We start from the raw sequence: 21,345 nt of genomic DNA, 5'->3' as shown, positions 1-21,345 counted from the left end.
TCGTTCTCTGGCGTCTTTCCCGTCTCCCCCGCGGTAAAACTAAACGGAACAGAACTCCTGGGGCTCGGGGAACTCCGGAACCCCCCGCAAAGCCGCTCCCAAGGAACCCCCCAGCGCCACGGCCCGCGCCGCCGAGCCGTTTCCTGTGCCGCCTGACGGGCTGCGCCTCCTGAAGCTCCCCCCAGGAAATCCTGGTTGCTGCTCCCAGCAGCGGATGCAGCCCCACGGCCGGCACCGCCCGGAGCCCCTCCCACGCGTGGAGGCTCCCACGAGGCCGGCGCGTGCCTCTCCCGTGGGGTCCCTCCGAGCCCCCCCGCCCCGGTGCAGGGACACCGCCCCTCCCCGCAGCCGCCGGTGCCGCCGCTCCCCGTGGGAAGGGCTCCTCCTCCCGTGGGCCGGGCAGGGCGGAGGAGACAAGATGTCCCCACGGGAACGACTCCTCCTTTGGGGCGGGGGGCGCGGCCGTTCCCGCTCCACGCGGGGAAGGGCCCCCCCCTCACCCGCGTGGGAGGCCGCCGCGCGCGGGTGAGGGCTCAGAGCCCCTCAGAGCGGGGGGGGGGGGGACGGGACGACGACACGGACACACGACTCCCGGGTGCCGGCCCGGGCCCCGGCCGAGAACACGACCCGCTCCGCGCCGACCCACCCGCGTACCGGCCCCACGCGCGGGGGCGCCGCTCCCCCCCCCCGGCCCAAGCTCCGCGCGCTCGGACGCAGGCGCGCGCGGGGCGGGCCGGGTCACGTGCCGGGGAGGCGGAGCGGCGCCGGCCTTGCGCGGGGTGTCCCGGGCGTCCCCGGGCCGAGCGCGACCCCCCCCCCACCTCCCCCTCCCCGCCCCCCGCGGGCCCCGCGCGCGCCCCCGCTCGCCGAGGCGGCCCCCGCCCTCCTGCGCGCGCTCGCGGCGCGGGCGCGGCGGCGGTGGTGGCGGAGGCGGCGGCAGCGGCGGCGCCACCGCGGCCGCCACCAGCGGCGGCAGCGCCAGGTGAGGGCGGGGCGGCCCCTCGGCCGGGCCTCTCCGCCACCCGCGGGGACCCGGCGGCGGTGGCGGGCGTGACAGAGGCGGTGGGGGCGGAAGCTACGTCCCGGCGGCGGCGGCGCGGGCAGGGAGCAGGCCGGGCCCGCGGTGCGGCGGGGCGCGGGCCGCAGGCGGGCGGGAAGGGGCAGCGGGGCCTGGCGGGGCGCGGAGCGCTGCGTGGGCCCGGCCCGCCGCCGGCGGAGCGCCCCGCTGGGCCGGGCCGGGATCCGCGGGGCTCCTCGGCGGGAGCCTGTCAGCGAGCTGCGGCGGGGGCCGCGGCCTGGCGCCCCGGCGCCGGGTGAGCCCGCTCGGCCGCGGCCTGCAGCCTGCCCCTGCCCCCGCCCCGCCGGGGTGGCCGCTGAACCGGCCCCGTTTCCCCCGGCGCTTGAATCCGAACCCGTTAAACCCTGAAACGGGCCCCGCGCCCTCGGTCGCGGCGGTGGCTCGGCTCCGCGCCCCTCCTTGCTCCTTCCCGGGGCAGGAAAGCGTTCCCGAGCCAGCGGCGGGCGGTCGCGGTGCTGTCAGCCACGGGAACTTCTTTTCGACTTGGGACGTTGTTTCTGATTTTAGTTCCTCAGCCCTGACCTCACGCGGGCATTGACGTCTTTGTAAGATGTCAGCGAGGATGCGTTGACGTTTCTTCGAACCCAAGCTTTTGTTTGAATTCCTCGGTAACTCTTTAAAGCCGTCAGAGAAAGGTTTCTTAACTTAGTCCCTCAGTTTCATTTCTGCGTTTCCCTAAATTTCATCTACTTTTAGAACGTCTCAGAGAAGTCAGGGTTCCGATTCCTTCAGCCTTCTTCAGGGAACGGGAAGCAGAGAGCTTTCCTGGCGCTCGCCTCGGCGTGGTTCTGAAAGCTGGCTGCAAATTGGAGCTTTACGAGCTTTGGCTCTTCATAACCCCTCGGCTTCCGCACGCGCACGTTTGTGCCTCGTTCCCCTAACTGAAAACTCGAGGGAAACCTTTCTCATTTGAATTTTATTAGAGGAAAGACGGTGCCTCTTGTTGGTATTTATAATTACCGTGCATTGTAGTCTTTCTGGCTGGTTCTTTACCTAAAGCATGTTTCAGTATTTCCTACCTGAGAAAACAACCACAGAGAACAATTTTGTCGTTTTCAGAACAGGTCGCCAAGCGTAACGACCACAACTTTTGGATTTAGCAGCTCTTTTCCAGTTATAGCAAGCGTTCCCAGCTTTTCTATGCATCTTGCGGAGAGAGAAACAAAGGTCTGCGGGCACGTAGCCAAAATGGCCAGGTCTAGGAGCCACCGGACTAAACGCACGACCTGCAGCAAGACAGCAAGGTGTTTGCTAGAAATTCATGCACTCTTCAAATACTCGCTGAGCCACGTGGCTTTCTTTGAAAGTTAACTCGCTTTACCAGGAAATTTTTCACAGGAGTACAGTATCCTGACTCCCCTATGAGGAAAAAATGAAATGAAAGCGGGGGAGGCTGCACACAGACCCGATCTTCTGCTGAGAAATGATATTTATTAATATTTTCAACCTACCGAAGGGTTTTCGATCAGGCTTTGGATTTTGGCTGGAAAAACTCCTAGCCATTCTCTCCCCAAGGGCTGTTCTTCTATAGGACTTGGAGGGAGGAGTTGTTTACAACAGGCTTCCAACTGATGCAGTAATTTTACACTATTCTAGTAAAAAAATAGGTGCTTCCTTAAAATAAAAAGCAATTGTGTGCAGGGATACCTGAGAAATCCAGCTCCGCCGTGCATCTCTGAACTCCGTGTTAGTGTTGTAGTTTTTCAGTGGTTTAAATACTTGAAAATATGAGTAGAGGTAAATTCTGCTCAACAATTGTAGTGCCGCTCTTTGTTTAAGTATGATACTCTCAAAGATAGCGTGCCTTTGTAGTAGACGTTAAATATTTCAAACTGATTACTGTTAAACAGATTTACAGTATATTTTTATTTTCTAATACCATATTGATTGCTGGATGGATGGAAGCTGGAGTTACAACTGAGTTACGCAGATGTACTAAGTTTAATAGATTTGCAATGGCAAAGGGTTTGGTGCTGAAGATAGCGAAGAGATAACGTGGCTGTAATAGTTTGATTGGGAATAGGGAAATTTTATAGGTCACTAGTGTACCTCTGAAGGGCAGCAGGCGTGATGGTGGTGTCTGTTTCAAAATCGTGTGGTCTCTATCGAGAAATACAAATGCCGCGGTGTAGAGGGACTACGAGCGAGCAGAATGCCTGCTGGTGTGGAGAGTGTTGAACGGCAAGCCTTAACACTGCGTATTGCAGAAACTGTGCTCGAGCATAAACTTGTTCCTTATCTCTGGAGTAGAGCAGAAGTGATGGGAGGGAAGGCGTAGGGTTGGGAAAAGTTAAGGGGCAGAAGGAGAAGTAAGCCTAGATGGCGCAGACCTGAGGCAGGGAGGATGCATCGCCAAACTCCACGTGAGATCTTTTCCATCCGTTAGCCAGATGAGCAGCTCACCTTTGCTTAGGGAAGCCACGGGTATTTTGTGTTTTGTCATGCCGCTATTAGGAGCTTTGCTGTCCCCTCCAGAGCAGATCACTGATGTTGGAGCAAGTCCAGAGGAGGCCACGAAGCTGATCAGAGGGCTGGAGCACCTCTGCTATGAGGACAGGCTGAGAGAGTTGGGGTTGTTCAGCCTGGAGAAAAGGCGGCTCCGGGGAGATCTAATTGCGGCTTACCAGTACCTGAAGGGGCCTACAGGAAAGCTGGTGAGGGACTGTTTATCAGGGAGTGTAGTGACAGGCCAAGGGGAATGGCCTGAAGCTGCAGGAGGGGAGATGGAGATGGGATGTGAGGCAGAAATCCTTCCCTGTGAGGGTGCTGAGGCCCTGGCACAGGGTGCCCAGAGAAGCTGTGGCTGCCCCTGGCTCCCTGGCAGTGTTCAAGGCCAGGTTGGATGGGGCTTTGGGCAACCTGGGCTGGTGGAGGGTGTCCCTGCCCATGGCAGGGGGTGGGACTGGATGGGCTGTGAGGTCCCTTCCAACCCAAACCATTCTATGATTCTGTGTTCATCGGCAGGAACCACCCGCTGCAGATAACGGATGTAGTCAGCGTGTTCCTTGTTTGTACACATTGATGGCTGGAGGCTTGGCTCAAGTTGGCCTGTGAAACTCAGATTGTCTAGTGTCCTAGCTAATTGGAAGGAAGGAAAAAAGTCTTTTCAGTGATGCTGCTGGAGTTGAAAGTTCATCTGAGCTTTGGATGACACAGAAGGATAGTAGTGGGAGTTTTCCAGAGGTCCAGGAGCCTGCGATTTTTCTCAGTCCATTGGGCATTGGAGGTCATTTTCCATCCAGTGTGTCCTCTGTCGTTAGTTGATGCTGTTAACGGCATCCCACCTGCGCTCTGAGTAGCACATCAAAAATTGCTATTGTCATTAAAAATAGAAACAAGAAATTAGTTCTGTCATGTATGTATTGTGGCCTTGAGGTTGCATCGCAGTAAATAACCCATCTTTACTTGTGTGGGGAAAAAGAAAGGCGAGCGGTGCATGTCAGAGTGTGGCTGGTTTGGGAGCTGGGGTGAAGGAGGGCTCACAGCTCGTGAGAGCCATCGTCGTTTTGGAGCTGAGAGAACAGTTGCCTGCTTCTCCAGCTTGAGTCTTGAAGCATAGCCAGGGGTTTGGATCATGCTTGTGTGAAAATTGAAAAGTACAGGAGGTGAATGATGCCTTGTCTGTGTTCATTTGTCGTCACGTAAACCAGCGCTTTGGGACGGGAGGTTGCTGATACTGAGTTGCGTGTGTGGGAGCCTGAGCCATACGTTAGGTTTGATGTAGGGAACGATCTAGTTATTCCCACCAAAAGAATCATGCTATTAAATTCTCCAAGTCCTATGCATATAATTTGAATTTTAGAATTTTTATTCTTTTAAAAATCAAATGACCTACCAAGACTGCGCAGCTGGTATGAGATTGCGTTTCTCCTCATGGTTTCTGGGTAGTACTTACAGAGACTGAAGTAGGTGTAAGCCTCCGTGTTCCGCATACATGTGCGCAGGCACGCTCTCACGAGCCTCCCTCCTTGCCGGGTGACACAAGGAAAATGTGAGGAGTTATTTCTGCCTTCCTTCCTGATAAATTGGAAGTTTTGGCGTCTGTAATAACATCATTTTTCCCGGCAGTGAGTGGAGAGCACGTGAGAGATGAGATACGAGGCTCATAGTGGCAATTTTGATGGGTCTCTTTCCAAGAGAAGTCGAGGAGTTAGCGGTGAGTGTTGGGACTGTGGCTGTAGGAGCTGAACCTCCCGAGGCAAAAACATTGCCAGGTCATTGTTTTTTTTTTAGTGAGGCTCAGTTAAGAATAATACTGGACAAGAAATAGTGCCTCATCTTTTGGTTGCAGCATGGGAAGGTGTACCTTCTAAGGGTTTTTTGGGGTGCTCTTCCCGTCCCTGCAGGAATGCATTGCTCTCTACTCCTGTTGCATCCTAGTTTTACCCGAAGGTGCAAAGTTGACCCATGATTACGTGGCTCTTAATAGCAGCAGTGACAATAAATGACACTTTTGAAATTTGATTGTTCCAAAAGGCCAGAGCAGCACAAAGTAAGCTGCAAGTTTTTATACAATCAGGAAACTCCCAGAACAGTCCTGATTTTAACATAATCTGTTATGTGCAGATTAGGGGGTTTTGGTCCAGGAAATGTCTCCTTCTTGGTGAGTGCCTCCTATGAAAGGAATTACTTTAAAACTGTTTGGTTTAGCTTAAAGCTTTTCTTCACACTTTATAACATTTCAGAATTTTAAAAACTTTAGTGAAATTTCCTAGGCTTTTATTACATAAGGAAGAATATTGCAATAAGCAAGAGGTGCAGTTTTCAGTCCAACCTTAGTTCGGGGCTGGTAATCATGAGAATACCCGGGCTGGTTATGTCGGCATTTATGAAGCTCAGTGAGAATTTTGCGAGGCACATCAGCCCAGAAAGGTTTGGCAGCAGTTAAATTCAACTTTAAACAGAAAGCTTGTCACAACACAAACAACAAATAGATTGCTACTTTAAAAGGAGTTTTCTCATGGCCAAGGCAAGATAAAATGTAGGGTTTTGTCAAGATGCATCTGATTTTAACTAGCATCTCAGTTTACTTGTTGCTGATTGCATTGATGGGTCTGCATGAAAAGTTCCATACTGCAAAGCTGTGTCATAGTGTTCCTCTGTTACAAGCTATGGTGTATTTCTTCCAAATGGAAATATCCGTAGCATGTGAAAGTAGTAATTCAGGTAATGGGAACGGATTGATCAGATATTACACTGCGTAGACTACAGCTTCCAAGGAAATTGCTGATTCCGAGTTAACTTGTGACTTGGGAAGACGACTGGCGGCCGCCTTGTGTTGGTATCTCGGCTGCCAAAAGTGGGAATTTCTACGTGGCTAACTTAGCTGCAGTTGAAACTCATTCTGGAGTTATCATCTTGCTTTTTAAAGCAGCCCTGATGATCTCAGCAGTCAAATTCTGTTGAAATAAAAATTAATGGCTCAGCTGAGACGTGTCCATTGCAGCTTGGCGTGAGTCGTGGGGTTTCAGCAAACTTTATGAAACTTTAACAAACCAGTGTTCCACTAAACCCGTTGTCAAAATACATCAAGATATCACTGCAAAAGGTCATCTGTGTTCTAACAAGCTGTAATTTTCTCCTTGTTGGAAACACTTGGGTTTAGGTTTTTTATGCTCGAGGGCTGTGGGAGTGCAGCAGAGCAGCTCTGTATCAGCCGGAGCGAATGAAGCCTGCCCTCCTGTACACTTACTTGGTTTGTTTTCTTGACGTTTGGGAAAGCGTAAGCTCTGGACAAAACTTTCTGTAGCTGGAACGCTTCACAGGGCTGATTTAATGGATTCCTCGGTGTCTACTGAGGTATGCGTCCGGTCTCTAGGCCTAGGTCTCTAGGTCTCTATCAGATAACTTACTGTAATGAAAGTTGGAGTTAATGAACTGACGTTGATTAGTTATTTTCTTGAGCCAAATTTGGTATCGTCTCATGTGTACAGCAGCAGTTAATTCTTGTTCTCCCCGTAGCCCGGGCCAACCATCCTCAGTGTCGTACTGGAGCTTGCTAGGGCAGCCCGTCCTTGCCAGTCCTCTCTTGTGTGCACGGACCGTCTCATACCCTGCACCCGTGGCGAGGGGGGTCACCTTCCCCTCAGAAGGGAGAACTGGAGGAACAGAAAGCCCCTCGGTCCCTTGCACTAAGGAGTTCAGGTGATTTTCCCTCCAGTTCGCCACCCTTTGGCCGAATGTCGACTCTTACTTCTGCCTTGCTAGGTTTGAGTGACTTCTGCCAGCTTTGAGGCCTTTTAAAAACAGCTTTTACTGGGCAAGGAAGGACTGTCCTTTCACGTGAACTCTTAGCATGGCTTTGGAGATAACCAGCCAGTTTGTTACTTGACTCAGTTTTAGGCCGTCTCAAATAGTCTGTGGAACATCCTTTTATAAAAAGGGTAAAAAATAGATTTAAAGCGGTATCAGCTACAGAACGTGGAAAATTTTTTTAGGTTTGGCTTACACTTAATAAACAATATTAAAATTGCATATTTCAGATTTTGGTTTTGTTTGTCAGCTTGTGTGTCCGGTCATGGTATTTAGGCAGGTTTGCATGTAGCTGGAAACAGCAAAGTTACTGCTTATGATTTAGCTGCTCATGTCTTCTACTCGGTACTGTACTGCTTCTTGAACTACAATGCTTATTTAGACATACAAGAAGATACCAGAGGTTGAAGAGTGGTAGATGGCTATGAAAAGTGCTACAAAGCATGTATGATCGGATTTAACGTGAATGCTCTTTGCTTCCCGTCAGGTTGCTGGGCTGGCAGAAGCACAAAGGCCGTGGCACAGTGATTTTTTAAAGTGGCTTTTAAAGTGATTTACTTTGTCATCTAGACAGAAGAGAGCAAATGTCTGCTTTGTCTTTCTGAGTCCTTTTCTGCTTCCCCGGTTTGGTTTTGGGTAGTCCCTTTCCCCGCTGATGGGCAGGCTGGCATGTAAGCGGAAAATTTGCTTGAAAAACAGCACTGGGATATTAATATAAATCATCTTGATTTGAGGAGCAGTGGTTTGTTTTCACTGAAGCTGTTAGCTTTGCTGCTGCGTTTTCGTTACCCTGAGAGGTTTAAGCGCAGCTTGATGAGACTGTGAACAGGAGCAGGTTCTGGGGGTGGATTCACCCCACTTTGTTGGCCACTTGCAATGAAAATGTCCATCTGAGGTGGTCGTCTGGGCTCGTGACGTGGTTCTGGAACAAGCTTAGCCTGAGCCGGTTTAGGCGCCTGCTTAGGATGAGCTGAAGTGCATCCGAGTTGTGCCAGTTTCTCTTTTCTGACGATGAATTTAATCTAGAAGAGTTAATCTGAAGACTTAAGTAAATACATTATTCTAGATAAAACTTGCCCCGTTTAGAAAAATAAAACGTTATTTCCAGCCAAAGGGAGTATTCAGTGTTTTGCCTATAATGAAAGGTTGATTTTTCCAGATCCTTGGGTTTTGCTGTTAGCATTTGAATATAGTAACATGTGCCTTTTACATTACTAAGGAGAGAGTTGGATTTGGCGCAAAACTGTGTATTAAAAATCAAGGTATATGCTGTTGTATTCAGTATTTTTGTTATTTTGCATAACTGTCTGATGAAATGTGATGGTTTCCTTTCAGGATTACGTTTGTGGCAGTTGCTGTTCAACCATGTTTGCCAGTCTGGAATTACCTGAAGACCTGATGCACGCCACAAAATACTGAAGTTGTGGAATTTGTTTTGGTAGGTAAAATAAGCATATGATGCATTGAATATCTCTTGGTTTTATATATTCCCCTCCTTGCTGTCCAGCTAATAGGCCCTTGCCTCTTGCATGTGTGTGTTTGAAGGGCTGGGCTGTCTCCGGAGCCCACCGTCCTGTCTGCCGGGGGGGTTACGGGCGTTTGCCGTCAGGTTTGTAGCTGTTCTCACACCTCCTTCCCGAAGAGGACGGCTGAGACGCTTTTGTGGTGTTACCCCTCTTTAATGCCAAAGTTTGAAGTTCCAAATTACTGGAACTGTCCCTAGCTAAGTTGTTTCAGAGGAAATTTTACTGCATGTTAAAGTTTATTTTTAGGTATTCTTCCATATTATAACAGTGATTCTTAACCCTATTTAATCTCCTTGTGTAACAGTATGACGCTTGTCTAGAATTTGTTTAAAAGTGTTCTTTTTGTGTATTTTTGCCAAAAACAATTACGTCATTTTAATCTTTGTGTCATAGAATAGTTGTGTGTATGTAGGTTTATTCATTGGTCAGATGTAGCAAGCTCCAAGATCGCTATGCTAGGCAACAAACTGGTCAAAACAGTTGTAGGAGAATAATACACTGTTAACAAATTTGCAATAAAAACAGTGTTATGATCGGAGTGTTTCTGGGGTTTATAGGTGGTACACTTTAGAAGTATGCCTGCATGGGTGCATGCGTGTATATGTTATGTATTAAAAGAAAGCCATCTTCTCAACAGTATTCTGTCAATGCTGAACCTCCTCCGTCCCCGTCCTGAAAAACTCAATAAATACCTTTATGTATTTTCTCACTGGCACCTAAAACAAAGGAAATAAGAAAACTTTCAAGTGTATTATTCAATACATGCTTTTTTTTCCTGACTTCCTTTTTTTTTTTCCCCCCCTATTAAGTTGCTTGAGAACCCCTTTTCAATAAAGGCAAAAGCAAGGAGGGTTCTGTATCCTTCGGAAGTTATGTTGCTACTGCTATCAAGGACTTTTTATCCTCACTCTCAATTCTAGATTCCCCAAGGGATTTGATTGTAGTCTTACTTCTGGACTGATTTTTCTTCCTCTTCCCTGTTGCAGCTTTAAATAACGGTTAGTGTGAGGATGAGGACCTTGCCCAGTGCTAACTTCTGCCACCTGCTAGTGAAGGGCATCAGTCCATCCCTCCTTCGGCTCTCACCCTTTCCAATCTTTTGTGTAATTTGGAAGAGTACTTTTTCAGGCGTAGAGCAGGATTTTTAGTGCTTTTTATTTAATTAGGCTCGCTGCATATTTGTTTTGAGAGAGTGCATGTTCTGGTGTGACATCAGTTGTGAAAGTGTTTATTCTGAGTTGCCCGAAATGTATAAACAGCTTGTAAATCAATAGACTGTGTGGCAGAAAACCTGGGACGAGTTATCAGACAAAGCCTTGTGTTGGTTTACTGGCTTTGTGTAGCACAGTGGCTAGAAGAAAGCAACGCAAGAGGTTTCAAGTTCTGTTTAAGAAACAAATTGACAGAACCTTAAGTTTGGATCAGTTGAGCGGATCTTGGGGTGAGGATACGAAGACACCCGTCTGTTTTTTCCTTCCTTTGTTTGTTTTAACCCCGCAGAGCAGCGCTTCCATCTGGTGGAGCCTGCTGGCTTTCCAGTGTTCAGCTGCTCCCCACTTAGCGACAACTGGCTGTTTCAGCTTTTGCTCTAATCCCATCTCTCCCAGGGACTGGACGGGATTTCTGAGTGTTGCCCCGTCCCACGGTGCTGGGTTTGTCTCGCAGGCCTCCTTTGACCGTCAGGGCCCTTGGTGGGGACAGCACGTGGCGTGACAAACTGCCGCCTGGGTTCCCCATGGTGTGCGTGGGACGCAGCTGTCCATCCGCCCAGCTCTGGACTGTGGCAGAGCTGTATCCTACACAAATTCTTCCTCTGGAGAGGCTCTGACTTGCACACTTCAGCTGGTGAACTGTTGTATCCGTATGCCAAGTGTACTGGGAGCTCCAGCCCCAGCAGCCTGCGGTGTGCCGTGTCCTTCCGTTTGGACACTCCGGTCTTTGTGGGCTGTCCCCTACCACCCCCTGCCCCCATACCATACTGCAGATGCATTTTGGTTATTAGTCCATTATCTGGCTATTTATCCCCGCCTCTCTTACTTCAGTTACATATTTTTAATAATCAGACTATACTGAATAACACTAACTTTATAGTAAACAGGCATAACATTTTTAATGCTGCCGTAGCCTGTCCCAGGCCAGGTTCGTGGGCATGTGTTTGCCACGTGGTAGCTCTGGACTTGCTCTGAGTTTCCAGAAACAATTGTGTAATGGGAAATAGTAAATTGGAAACTCTAAAATGACAGGGTGCAGGGGCAGGAGGGAGGCCGTGCGTGTTCTCTGAATGGAGGACGATATTCAGAGACCCTTTTGTGCTGCCGTGTGAGCATGGATGCTCGAGTTCAGGAGATGTGCTGTGATTGTGCCGATCAGTTCAGGTGTGGCTCTTCCTCATCAGAGATACTCTGTGCCCCGCTGGGACTTCAGCCACTTTACAGGAATTGTTGAATTGACCTGAGTTTTACCTGTGCGTGCTTATGCTAAAGGCTTTTTGTGTTTACGTGGAAGAGTGTTGAGCGAGGGTACACGCTAATTACCGTCACATTCTGGCTCATGATTTATGGAAGTCAACCCTATAACCAGGAGATTACAGAATTTGTTAGGACGAGGGATGCAGCTGGGATTCATTTGTTTTGAGACGGACGGCATGCTGTGCTCTGCCTGGAGAGGAAGATTTCGCAAATCATTACTTCCTCCTGTCATACTTGAGATAAATTATACCTGAGTATAGGAACGGATTGAACTCCGTCTGTTTGAGAGGGAGAGGGGGAAGATGGATGTAGCAGAGATCCTTGAGGAGCATAATGTGGAAAAAAAAAAATATGCGAAGGGAGCTGTACCTACATGTTCTTATCCAGAAAGTAAAATTTAAAGCTCAATCTTGTTTGGCTTTGTTGTTTTGGTTTTTTTTCTTTTTTCCTTAACGCAAGCTTTCCCTGCAGTCCTGTGCTTTTCTGAGTCAAATGAAACAGGGCCTGTGGTCCTCTAGGATTTAGCAAACTGTATTTTAATAGTGTTCATGAAGGGCCATAATTTCAACAGACCCTGTCAGATTTTGGCACAGTGAGGTTGTTGGAATCTGGTCTAAGCTGCAGCATTTTCATGAAGTCTTTAAACCACGGTTTGAGCAGTCTGGGAGTCATCTTCTCTTTCACAGAGAAGATGGATGCTGCAGACACTTCCATTCAAAAAAAGATTTGAAATGTTGGTGTTCTTATAGAGTAATTTTTATTTCTTTGGTGTCAGGGATTGTCAGAAGTACTCCTGTTTCTTGCTGCAGGTGAAACACCCCATCCCCTCCAAGTAATTGTGCTTTTTCAACACCTAAGAACCAGTATATTGAGCTGAGATTTTCTCTCCTTCAAAAACTTACTCAAGATTTTCAGATAAATAATTTTCTATGTATTTTTCTTCAAAATATAGTGCTTATATTTCACTGGATGCTTGCCTCGTTCAGTGCACAGGGTGATTGTGCTTGGTTGTTAAAAAGATCGTTTGTGTAGGACTCCTGGCTCCCTTCTCCCTGAAGTCAGCGTGTGTGTAATGAGTGATGTAGGAATGCAGGAGGAGAAGGAATTCTCTCCTGGCTGGTGTAAAGCCAGCTCAGGTAAGAAAGAGGAAGAAATTCCAAGAATGTCCAAGAAATTATGTGTAAAAATAAATTCAAACAGCTTTTCACAGATGCTTGTTAATTATCATTCTCATTTTCTGGGCACCTGACGTGAAGGTGTAGTTTAACTTAGCGGAGGTGCCAAACACTCGGACCTGTAATTTAGATACAGAGCTGAGCAGTGAGGAGTTTGGGAGGAAAAAAAGAAGATTTAATTGTCTCCGTGTTCACCTGGTAATGAATTTTTAAAATTTTTGTCTCTATTCCCCATCTTCATAATTTCCATGGTAATAATGAGTAACTTCTGAAAGCACTGTGGGAATAGATCAGTAACTGTGAGACTTTTTTACTTATTTTCTGTTGCAGGACTGCGGAAGAGCTTGTGAGACAAAATTAACTGTTTTTAATCGGAGATTTGAGGCGTATTTGAGAATGAAGGCTTGGTGCTGGCGTATGAAGAGAATAACTGTGTAAAATAGGTGATTATTCATTAACGCACTGTAGCCTGCCTAGCGTGGTGTAGGGTTGTAAGGGAGAAAACCCCCATATTTTGTAAAATCCCAGTAAGTGTGTGTGTAGACCTGACCAAAAGCTGAGGGTGTTTTGTGAGTTCCAACTCCTTGGTTTTTCATTTGTAATATTGTCCCTTCAGCAACGTTAGGCGAGCGTGCAAACGACGTAGAGCTGGATCTAAGCTTGTCTAACATAGTTATGGGTTTTTTATTAAAAAAGGCTGTTTTCTGGCCAGTATCTGCAGCTCACCTTTAATCTCAGAGCTGTGCTTTTAATTTGCGTTGGGAACTTGAACCTCAGCCAAACCCCCAATCTATATCCCATTCCAGGGTATGTTGTCCCGAACTAAACGTTTTGGGTGGGTTGTGCTGAATACCGACAGCTTTGGAGTTACGAGGTCTTGACAGTCCTGGCTGTTGAATTGATTTGGTTTTGACAGCGGTGGTCAGGAACAGGTCCCTTTTTTTTTTGTTTTGATGTCAGCTTTGGCTGTTGGTGTAGATGGTTTTAATCTTCTAGCAATGCTTGCGAAGCATTGAGTGTGAGAATAGAGGTCTCGCCTGGAGGAGTTAGTGCCGTAGCCCTTGTAACGGCTTGCGTTGGAGTGGAAAAAAATGCGTATTTTAACTAAATATTGGTATTGTTCACCGAAGGTGTAGGGGTAACTTTTATCTTAGGTTGTACTTCTGCACGCATAACAGCTTAGATTACTGTCATAATGTCAAGTAAAATTAATTGCAAAGTCTAGACATGGTAAAAACCATCAGGTGTGTGACTTGCTTTACTGAATTCATTCTTACCCAAGCTCAACAGGGGCATGGGGGGAGTTGTGGGCTAGCACAGGGGGAGCAAATTTCAGGTTGTAATGTGCGTAAGCAGCTGGAAACACCTAAATCCTTACAAACTTTTAGAAAGAAGGCATAGTACGCCTGAGATTTCCCTGGATGTGAGTAAAATATTTGAAAAATGCTAAATTTCTTCTGGTAAATATGTGCTATGGCTTTCCTACTGCTTTGCTGGACAAAGGAGTGCCTATTGCATCTGCAGTCCCTAAAACTAAACTTGGTGGGTGTTCCTCTCTTTCTGTAATTAAACTATTGCTGTGAGTCTTACAATTTCCTGGCAGTCAGGCCCTGCAGAATTGGTACCGGGTGCTTGCTTGGCCTCTGTACGACATGGAGATGAAGGTAATTGATTTTCTTCTTTTTTTCCCCTCCCCTACCTTCCTTTCTACCTGACTATCATTAGGTCAACTGGAATACTCCTCAAGTCACGTGCAGCAGGACTCTGTCAGGAAACCACTTCTGTTTGTTCTAGCGGACGAGCAGCTTGGATACTGCAATGGCCACCATTTTCAAAGTCGCACAGTTTGTCTCGCAGAACCTAGCATTGGGTCACCAGGTAGGTTTTTCTGTCAGTGATCTTATGTGCCGTTGAAAGCAGTGGTTAATGTCTTTACACACTTACTATTATACTTATTATAACCTTTCTTTTCCCTTCCAAGCATCATCTTAACGTCTGACATGCTCCCATCGTTGGAACAATGGTTTTGGATGATCTACCTAACTTAAAAGATACATATGCCTCCTTGTACTCCTCAGCTATGGAAGACTTAGAGGTGGATTTTGATTCAGGACTGGAGGAAGATGAACTGCAACAGGAGGCCGCTCCTGAGGATTCCACGATCTTTCTAGCTTTTAAAGGAAATATAGGTGACAGAGACTTTGAGCAGAAACTAGATATCATATTGAAGAATGTGCCTGGCCTTTTACACATGGGTAATGTACCTTCTTGTCCTTTTTTCGGCTGTCCTTAAAATATTTATTTATGGAGTCAGAGTGCTTGTACAAAGAAATAGATTATATTGGTTTTGAGTGAGTTAGTTCATAGTAAGATTGATTGGGGTTATTCTTAGTGAATTTGGGAGCTGTTCTTCTCAGACACACAGAGTACAAGTTTCTGCAGTGGTTTTATTGTTCAAAACTGATTTCATTAGTGAGTTTATTTATTCCTATTCAGTTGTCATATTTTACTTGTTTTTTTTTCTCTTTCATTTCTCTCCATTACACACTGCTGTGTTATATGAAAGTGAAACCAGGCTTGTCCACACAGGAGATGTTTTTTACTAGCAAAACCAGCCAATTAAAATGACTGCAGTTCATCTGAGAATAGTTTCACTCTCACGTAACTGCATCAGTTCAAGACGTTACTGCCCCTTTGCTGCTACATTGACATACACTACCTGATTTATTTTATTCTGATGGAGGACGTGGAGCGCTCTCACGTACCCCGGTATGCCCACCCAGGTCTGGGGACAGCTGTGTAGCTAGCAAGTTAGTGAGAAGAGGCTTTTGGGACAATAACATCTTTTACCAGCACATCTAGATCTGGAAAAGACATCTGTCCACAGTCTGAGCATCTTTGCAAAGAGTCTTATGATACAAGATTACTTACAGCTGCTCAGTTACGTAGTCTTGCTCATACAAGTACAACCTTTCTTAATAGACAGCCCTCCCTCAGTGAGGGTGCCGTGTTGTGATGGTTGGGTCAGCATGATGTCATATAGTCTAAAAGCCACGTAATTGCCCGTACACTCCTCTCCTCCCTCTTTCTGCTGGTTGTGACCCAAACTTTTCCTGATAACTATAGGTTGCCATGACAGCACGCTGCTCTTCTGCTGCCTGGTCTTTTGAAATCACACTGTACAATGAAGAATCTGCCTTTCTTCTTCAGGCAGGCAGTCTTTGTGTTTAAACAAAACTAATTTTCTAGTTTAGGTTTTAAAATGTTCATTGCATTGCTTTTTTTTTTTTTTGCCTTTTTTTTTCTTCAATAACATTAAATATTTTTTCAGAAAAATAACCTGTGACTTCTGAATAACCCAACTGAATTTCTTTGTCACTTTGTTCTTTTCTGTCCGTTTTGTAGTCAGCTGGGTCGGGCATCTGTTGTTGGGGTCCTTGCAGTTATCTCTCGGAGAGATAAAAAAGCTGGGATAAGACAAAAATACTATGAAGAAATACCACTGTTTTGAGCTGATTTTTATAAACAGTTGGAAATAGATATAAAACTAACAGATAATTACTGGTGTAAAAGGATGCATGTTAATTCTGTAGATGAACTGAGTAGTTTTTGAATGAAAGCAAATTCAATCTGTAGCTGTACGGAGTCGCCTTTGTTATACGGAGGCATCTGCATGCTGGGTTTGTTATAAATATTAATGGCAGGATTAATAAACATGATTCAGACGTCAGCTGAGAAAGCAGAAAGCAAATTTTTAAAGTCAATGTCAAATTAATTTGAAAATTATCCACGCGACAACTTATTTAAATTGATTCAGAGCAAAACAGGCTATTCAGAGCATTGAGTTGGTAAATAACATTAGGTTAGACTTAGCAGATCTAATGGTTGAAAAATGATAAAACTCAAATAGTGATATCTAGAAATACTGAAACTGATAATGCAATTTTTATATGTGAAATACTGGAACATTAATAACAGTAAATATAGGACTGTTCAAACCTCCACAAAAGGAGGTTTTAAAACTACTCCTGTCATGTCTCCAGGCAAAAACGTGTTTATAGGCAGAAAGAGGATGACATTAATAATACTGTTACTGTAGCAGCAGAAGGGACTTGGTGAATCAGTTAAGGACAAGAGATTCCTAAATAGGAAAGAGTTATTGGCATTCTTAAATGACATGTTTTTCAGAATCACACAGTCAGCAAACTTGTAGTAAATCTGATGTTACAGTGGAAGAACTGACTGGTCAGAATTTGGGCCAATGTTTACTGTTTTCAAAGGGACTTCCATTTCAGAAAGCTAGAAACTGGAAGCTTATAAATCTGTATTAGGAATATATTTTTAATAACCCTTAAATACATTGTGGAGCAGTAATTTAGTTAGGTACCACTTCAGATAAAGACATCCAACATGACTGCCCTACCTTTCTGCTAATTCCCACCTATTACTTTTAAAATGACTGATCTATGTAGAAACACTCATACATAGAGTAGGTTGTCAGAAAACCTGCAGCTAAATATTTTGCATGACTTTAATATGCTGCTTTTGCAGTGGATGGAACATACCTATTCAGAAAAACTAAATAATATGGTAGAAATTAATGAAATACCACTAGGGCTCTGTTGGCTCTGGCCTTCAAAAACAACAAAAAAAGGACGGTTTCACAAGCATTTGTGGGGCAAATATTTCAGGAATGAGGGTTTCATTCTTGTATTCAGTTTTTTCACACATCCATCTGGTTCCTTAACAGATTTACTAAATCTGGTTTATTAGATGTTTTCGTATCTTTCCAAAGTAGTTTATCCACAGAATAGTCAATTTTTAAGAATGTTATCAAGCGATTGTGTTGGCTGTTGCGTTGGTTATCAGTTGGGTAGTTTTTATAAAATACCTGAAGTGGTCTGGCAGTATTGGTCACTGTACATCTGTGCTGGGGAAATCTCCTCTACCTGAGACTAAGCACTGATAATTTCCAAAGCCGTTTTTTTGTCAGCTCTGCTTTTCTACCAAGTTATTCTATCATACGTGTTTGAAAACTGCCTTTGCACTGACTCTGACCGTTTTTTTTCTTCTAAGAATCCAACAAGTTAAAACTGCAGAAGATAGAGCCTTGGAACAGTGTCCGTGTTACCTTCAATATACCCCGTGAAGCTGCTGAGCGGCTGCGAATTCTGGCTCAGAATAATAACCAACAGCTTCGTGACCTGGGAATTCTCTCAGTTCAAATTGAAGGTATTTCACACCTAGTTTGCTTCCAAAGGCATTAAGCTAGAATTTAAGTACTCTCAACAAGTGCCTTTGTGTACTTGGTCAATGTTGCAAAACTTCTAATTTAGTAATTTGGAGAATGACTTGAGTGGAAAGGTAGCTCAGGACTTTTATTCTTTCAAGAATAAGTTTAATAATAAAAATGATAGCTGAAAGTCCTCTGAGCATCAGGAAACCTCCTGAAAAATGTTTTTTGAGTGTTAGCTAGCAGAACAAGCCCTAATTTTTTTTTTCCCAAATGTTTCATATGAGGCTTCCTTAAAAACAAGTTTTCAGTGGATTTCACAATTAAAATATCCATTCTGGACAATTGTCAGGATGGAACCAGGGACATTTAATGCTTGTCATGATGTTTGTTTTTCTTAAAATTGAAATCCAGAAGATAAGGGTAGTATGATGCGTAACAGTCTTCCTAAAGTGTGCATTATAGGTAAAGTTGGTTCTTCCTTCCTTGACAACTTGTAAATGTCCTTTTGAAAATGTCTGTATTCTGCTTTTCTGTACGTCATTCAGTTCACCCAAACTGTGCGTTACTTCCAGGGGAAGGTGCTATCAATTTAGCTTTAGCTCAAAACAGAAGCCAAGATGTCCGAATCAACGGGCCCCTGGGAGCAAGCAACTCCGTGCGGATGGAAACAGGGTTTCCCATGCAGGGGGGCCAAGGTAAATTCCTTTAGTTTTGTTTGTTCAGCTTTATACACTTTGAAATTTGTTATTAAACTCATGGTAACACCTCACTGATTGTAGCAACTATTGTTTGCAGAATTATAATTGCCGTTTTAATTAATGTGTTCTTGTTTCCGTACTGTCAAACCGCATCCAACATGATGTAAACGGAATAGTTGGCTGCGTTTTGTCCCACAAACACTGGAGTGATTTGGGTGTGGTAGATTGGTTTGTTTTGGGGTTTTTTTGAGGTTTTGGTGGTTTGGGTTTTTGTTTTGGTGGTTTGGGTTTGGGTTTGTTTGGTTTTTTTTACATAAAGACCGTTAAAGCAAATGAGTCTGGTATAGTGAATTCACCTTGGCGTGCACAAATAATCACAGGTTTTTGTTTTGCTACCTTTATGAAAATGAGCGTAAGCCTCTATTCAATGTACAATAATAAGCTATTTTAGATTAAATCCATTATAATTATGGGAAGGACAGGACACTGTTACTGGTAGTCTCTCTTTATTTTCTGATAAACTTTTGAGATCCAATCGTAGAGAATTAATTTTCACGGAGAGGTGTAGTTCTATTAAACTACATTTTAGAGCATGGTACATACATAAGTCATTTTTAACTACAAAAGTCAGATTTTATAAAGAATTAAAAGAAAGCTACTGCGTAATTTATTTTAATAGTTGAATCATAAGGCAAAATAAATTATTATCTTAGTAAATAGGATTTAAAGCAGTTAAAAATCTGGGAGCATTTAGAGTAAGATGCACGTGTGTCTGAGGAGAAGGAATAGAAATAACATTTCACCTCTGTGGTAACCTGATGAAACAGTAGTTAAAACATTGTGCTTAACAAGGAATGTAAAACTTCTAAAGATGGGTTTACTTTGAAAGTGGCTGCTCTGATCTTCACTGTGAGGCTCATGAGCTTCCCTTCCTGCCTGCAGGTCAAGAATATAAATGTAAACAGTATAAATATAACAACAATATAACCAACAGGTCTACAACATAAACCATTTTACAAAATAGCAGCCTGTGGAAGTGAAACATTGACATTTTTCCCTCTTACTATAAAGTAACTGAGGTGGTGTATCAGATTTTGCAAAACCCTTGGTACTTGTGTAACTTTGATAAAATCTTATCACTTGGTGACTTTAGTGGCAAGTCAGGCTCAAATAATTCAGGAGTCGGGAGTGTTTCCTTCTGTAGCCTCCTTAAAGGTTTGGTGCTAAAGGAAAAGCTTCCGCGTGACCTTAACTTGTTTGCTTTATCCCAGAGAATCTAAGCGTTCAGACAGATGTGTGTGTCCTCAGGTTATTTCGGACAAACAATTCTTAAAGTCTAAAGAGATGTTTTATTAACAAATACAATTTTTTTCTTGTAAAAAAAAATAATCTAAAATTCTTCTCTATGTAAAAACTGTAGGACTTGATAATTCTTATTTTTATTTTTAAGGTTTAATAAGAATGAGCAATGCTGCAGCTGTCATGATGTCCCAGAGTGGAAATGTGCCCTCCTCTATGGTGGCAAGCGGTGCTAGTGCTGAGCTGCAGCCAAGAACGCCTCGGCCTTCCTCGCAGCCAGGTGGTAAAATTTAATCGCAGTACTGACCTGAAAATGTTCTTGAATTTTTGTTCTTCAGCATGCAGGCTTGAGCGTGTGCTCATAAGAGTACTCCAGAATGGTATTTCCCCTGCCCTTTCAGGGAGTTACTCTTTCTGTGGAACCCTCTCTGCCCCCATTAATCTGGTAAAACTTTTCGAACAATTTGGGCGCCTATTAAGTCCCCAGCTTGCTTGGTGTTTTGTTCAAGCGCAGCAGTAGTGCTGTTTTTGCAGTACAACTGTTGTGACTGAGCTTTATGCTTAGATAAAGGTAAGAGAAGGATTGGTGGAATGAGACGGATGTCGCCGGGAGGAAGCCAATGCACCAGTGCTTTTCGGGAGGAGTAGGTAGACTGGCAGTTTAAGGATTGGGTGTGAATAAACATTTATTATTGTTCTTCACAATTCTGCCAGTACAAGATACTTGTATTTTGGGACTACAGAAAAAGAGAGGGGGGTTATTACTTGTCCCTCCATAAAATGATGGCAGTACTTGCCAACTTCTGTAGATCTCTGCAGGATTTAGTCTTACAGACAGCATTTTTCATAAATGTTTTAAATATTCTGGGAATATTAATTTAGGATACTACCTTCATTCCTCATTATGCCACTTTTTAACTGGTAGGGATAATAGCTCCAACAAGTGGGTATACATACAAACTGGAGGTCGAGAGGCTGGAGGGCTGGAGAGCAGCCCCGCAGAAAGAGCTCTGGGGCTCGGGGCGATGGCAAGTGGAACAGGAGCCAGCAGTGGCCCTGGCAGCCCAAGGGCCAGCCGTGCCCTGGGGTGCAGCGAGCACAGCACGGCGAGCCCGTCAAGGGAGGTGCTCGTCCCACTCTCCACCGCCCTGGTGCGGCCCCACCTCGAGTCCTGGGTGCAGGTTTGGGCACCTCAGTACCCAAAGGATGTCAGACTATTGGAGTGTGTCCAGAGGAGAGCGGCCAAGGTGGGGAAAGGTCTCGAGGGCAAGACTTGCGGGGAGCGGCTGAGGTCACTTGGCTCGTTCAGCTGGGAGAAGAGAAGGCTGAGGGGTGCCCTCATCTTCCTCATTGGGGGCAGCGGAGGGGAGGTGCTGATCTCCTCTCTGGTGACCAGCGATAGGACACGAAGAGATGGAATGAAGCTGCGTCAGGGGAAGTTCAGGTTGGACATTAGGAAAAGGTTCTTCATTGAGAAGGGTGGTCGGTCCCTGGAACAGGCTCCCCAGGGAAGTCATCGCAGCGAGGAGCAGGGGGGTGGACTTGATGATCTTTGTGGGTCCCTTCCAACTTGGGATATTCTGTGATTCCACAGTTCTGAGTGTGTAGAAGGC

At 45.3% G+C, this 21,345-nt stretch overlaps 1 protein-coding gene across 7 annotated transcripts in view; it reads left to right on the top strand.

Moving 5' to 3' along the window:
• Positions 1 to 420: 420 nt before the first annotated feature.
• The window catches only part of NCOA6 (nuclear receptor coactivator 6), a 47,868-nt gene continuing 26,943 nt past the window's right edge, over positions 421 to 21,345 (top strand). For 2 of the 7 annotated variants that reach the window (XM_054845051.1, XM_054845053.1), the window contains exons 1-7: positions 421 to 982; positions 8,666 to 8,768; positions 14,225 to 14,377; positions 14,481 to 14,754; positions 17,576 to 17,731; positions 18,308 to 18,430; positions 19,884 to 20,012. In XM_054845051.1, coding sequence (XP_054701026.1) covers positions 14,520 to 14,754; positions 17,576 to 17,731; positions 18,308 to 18,430; positions 19,884 to 20,012 — 643 coding nt within the window. In that variant the 5' untranslated portion in view covers positions 421 to 982; positions 8,666 to 8,768; positions 14,225 to 14,377; positions 14,481 to 14,519. Of the gene's footprint in view, positions 983 to 1,472; positions 2,323 to 8,665; positions 8,769 to 12,829; positions 12,943 to 14,224; positions 14,378 to 14,480; positions 14,755 to 17,575; positions 17,732 to 18,307; positions 18,431 to 19,883; positions 20,013 to 21,345 lie in introns of those variants that run through there. The other 5 variants (XM_054845048.1, XM_054845052.1, XM_054845049.1 and 2 more) reach the window with 4 other exon arrangements.

Source organism: Grus americana, chromosome 17, assembly GCF_028858705.1.
Source record: "Grus americana isolate bGruAme1 chromosome 17, bGruAme1.mat, whole genome shotgun sequence".
NCBI lineage: Eukaryota > Metazoa > Chordata > Aves > Gruiformes > Gruidae > Grus > Grus americana.
This window is presented reverse-complemented; position numbering and strand designations above follow the sequence as displayed.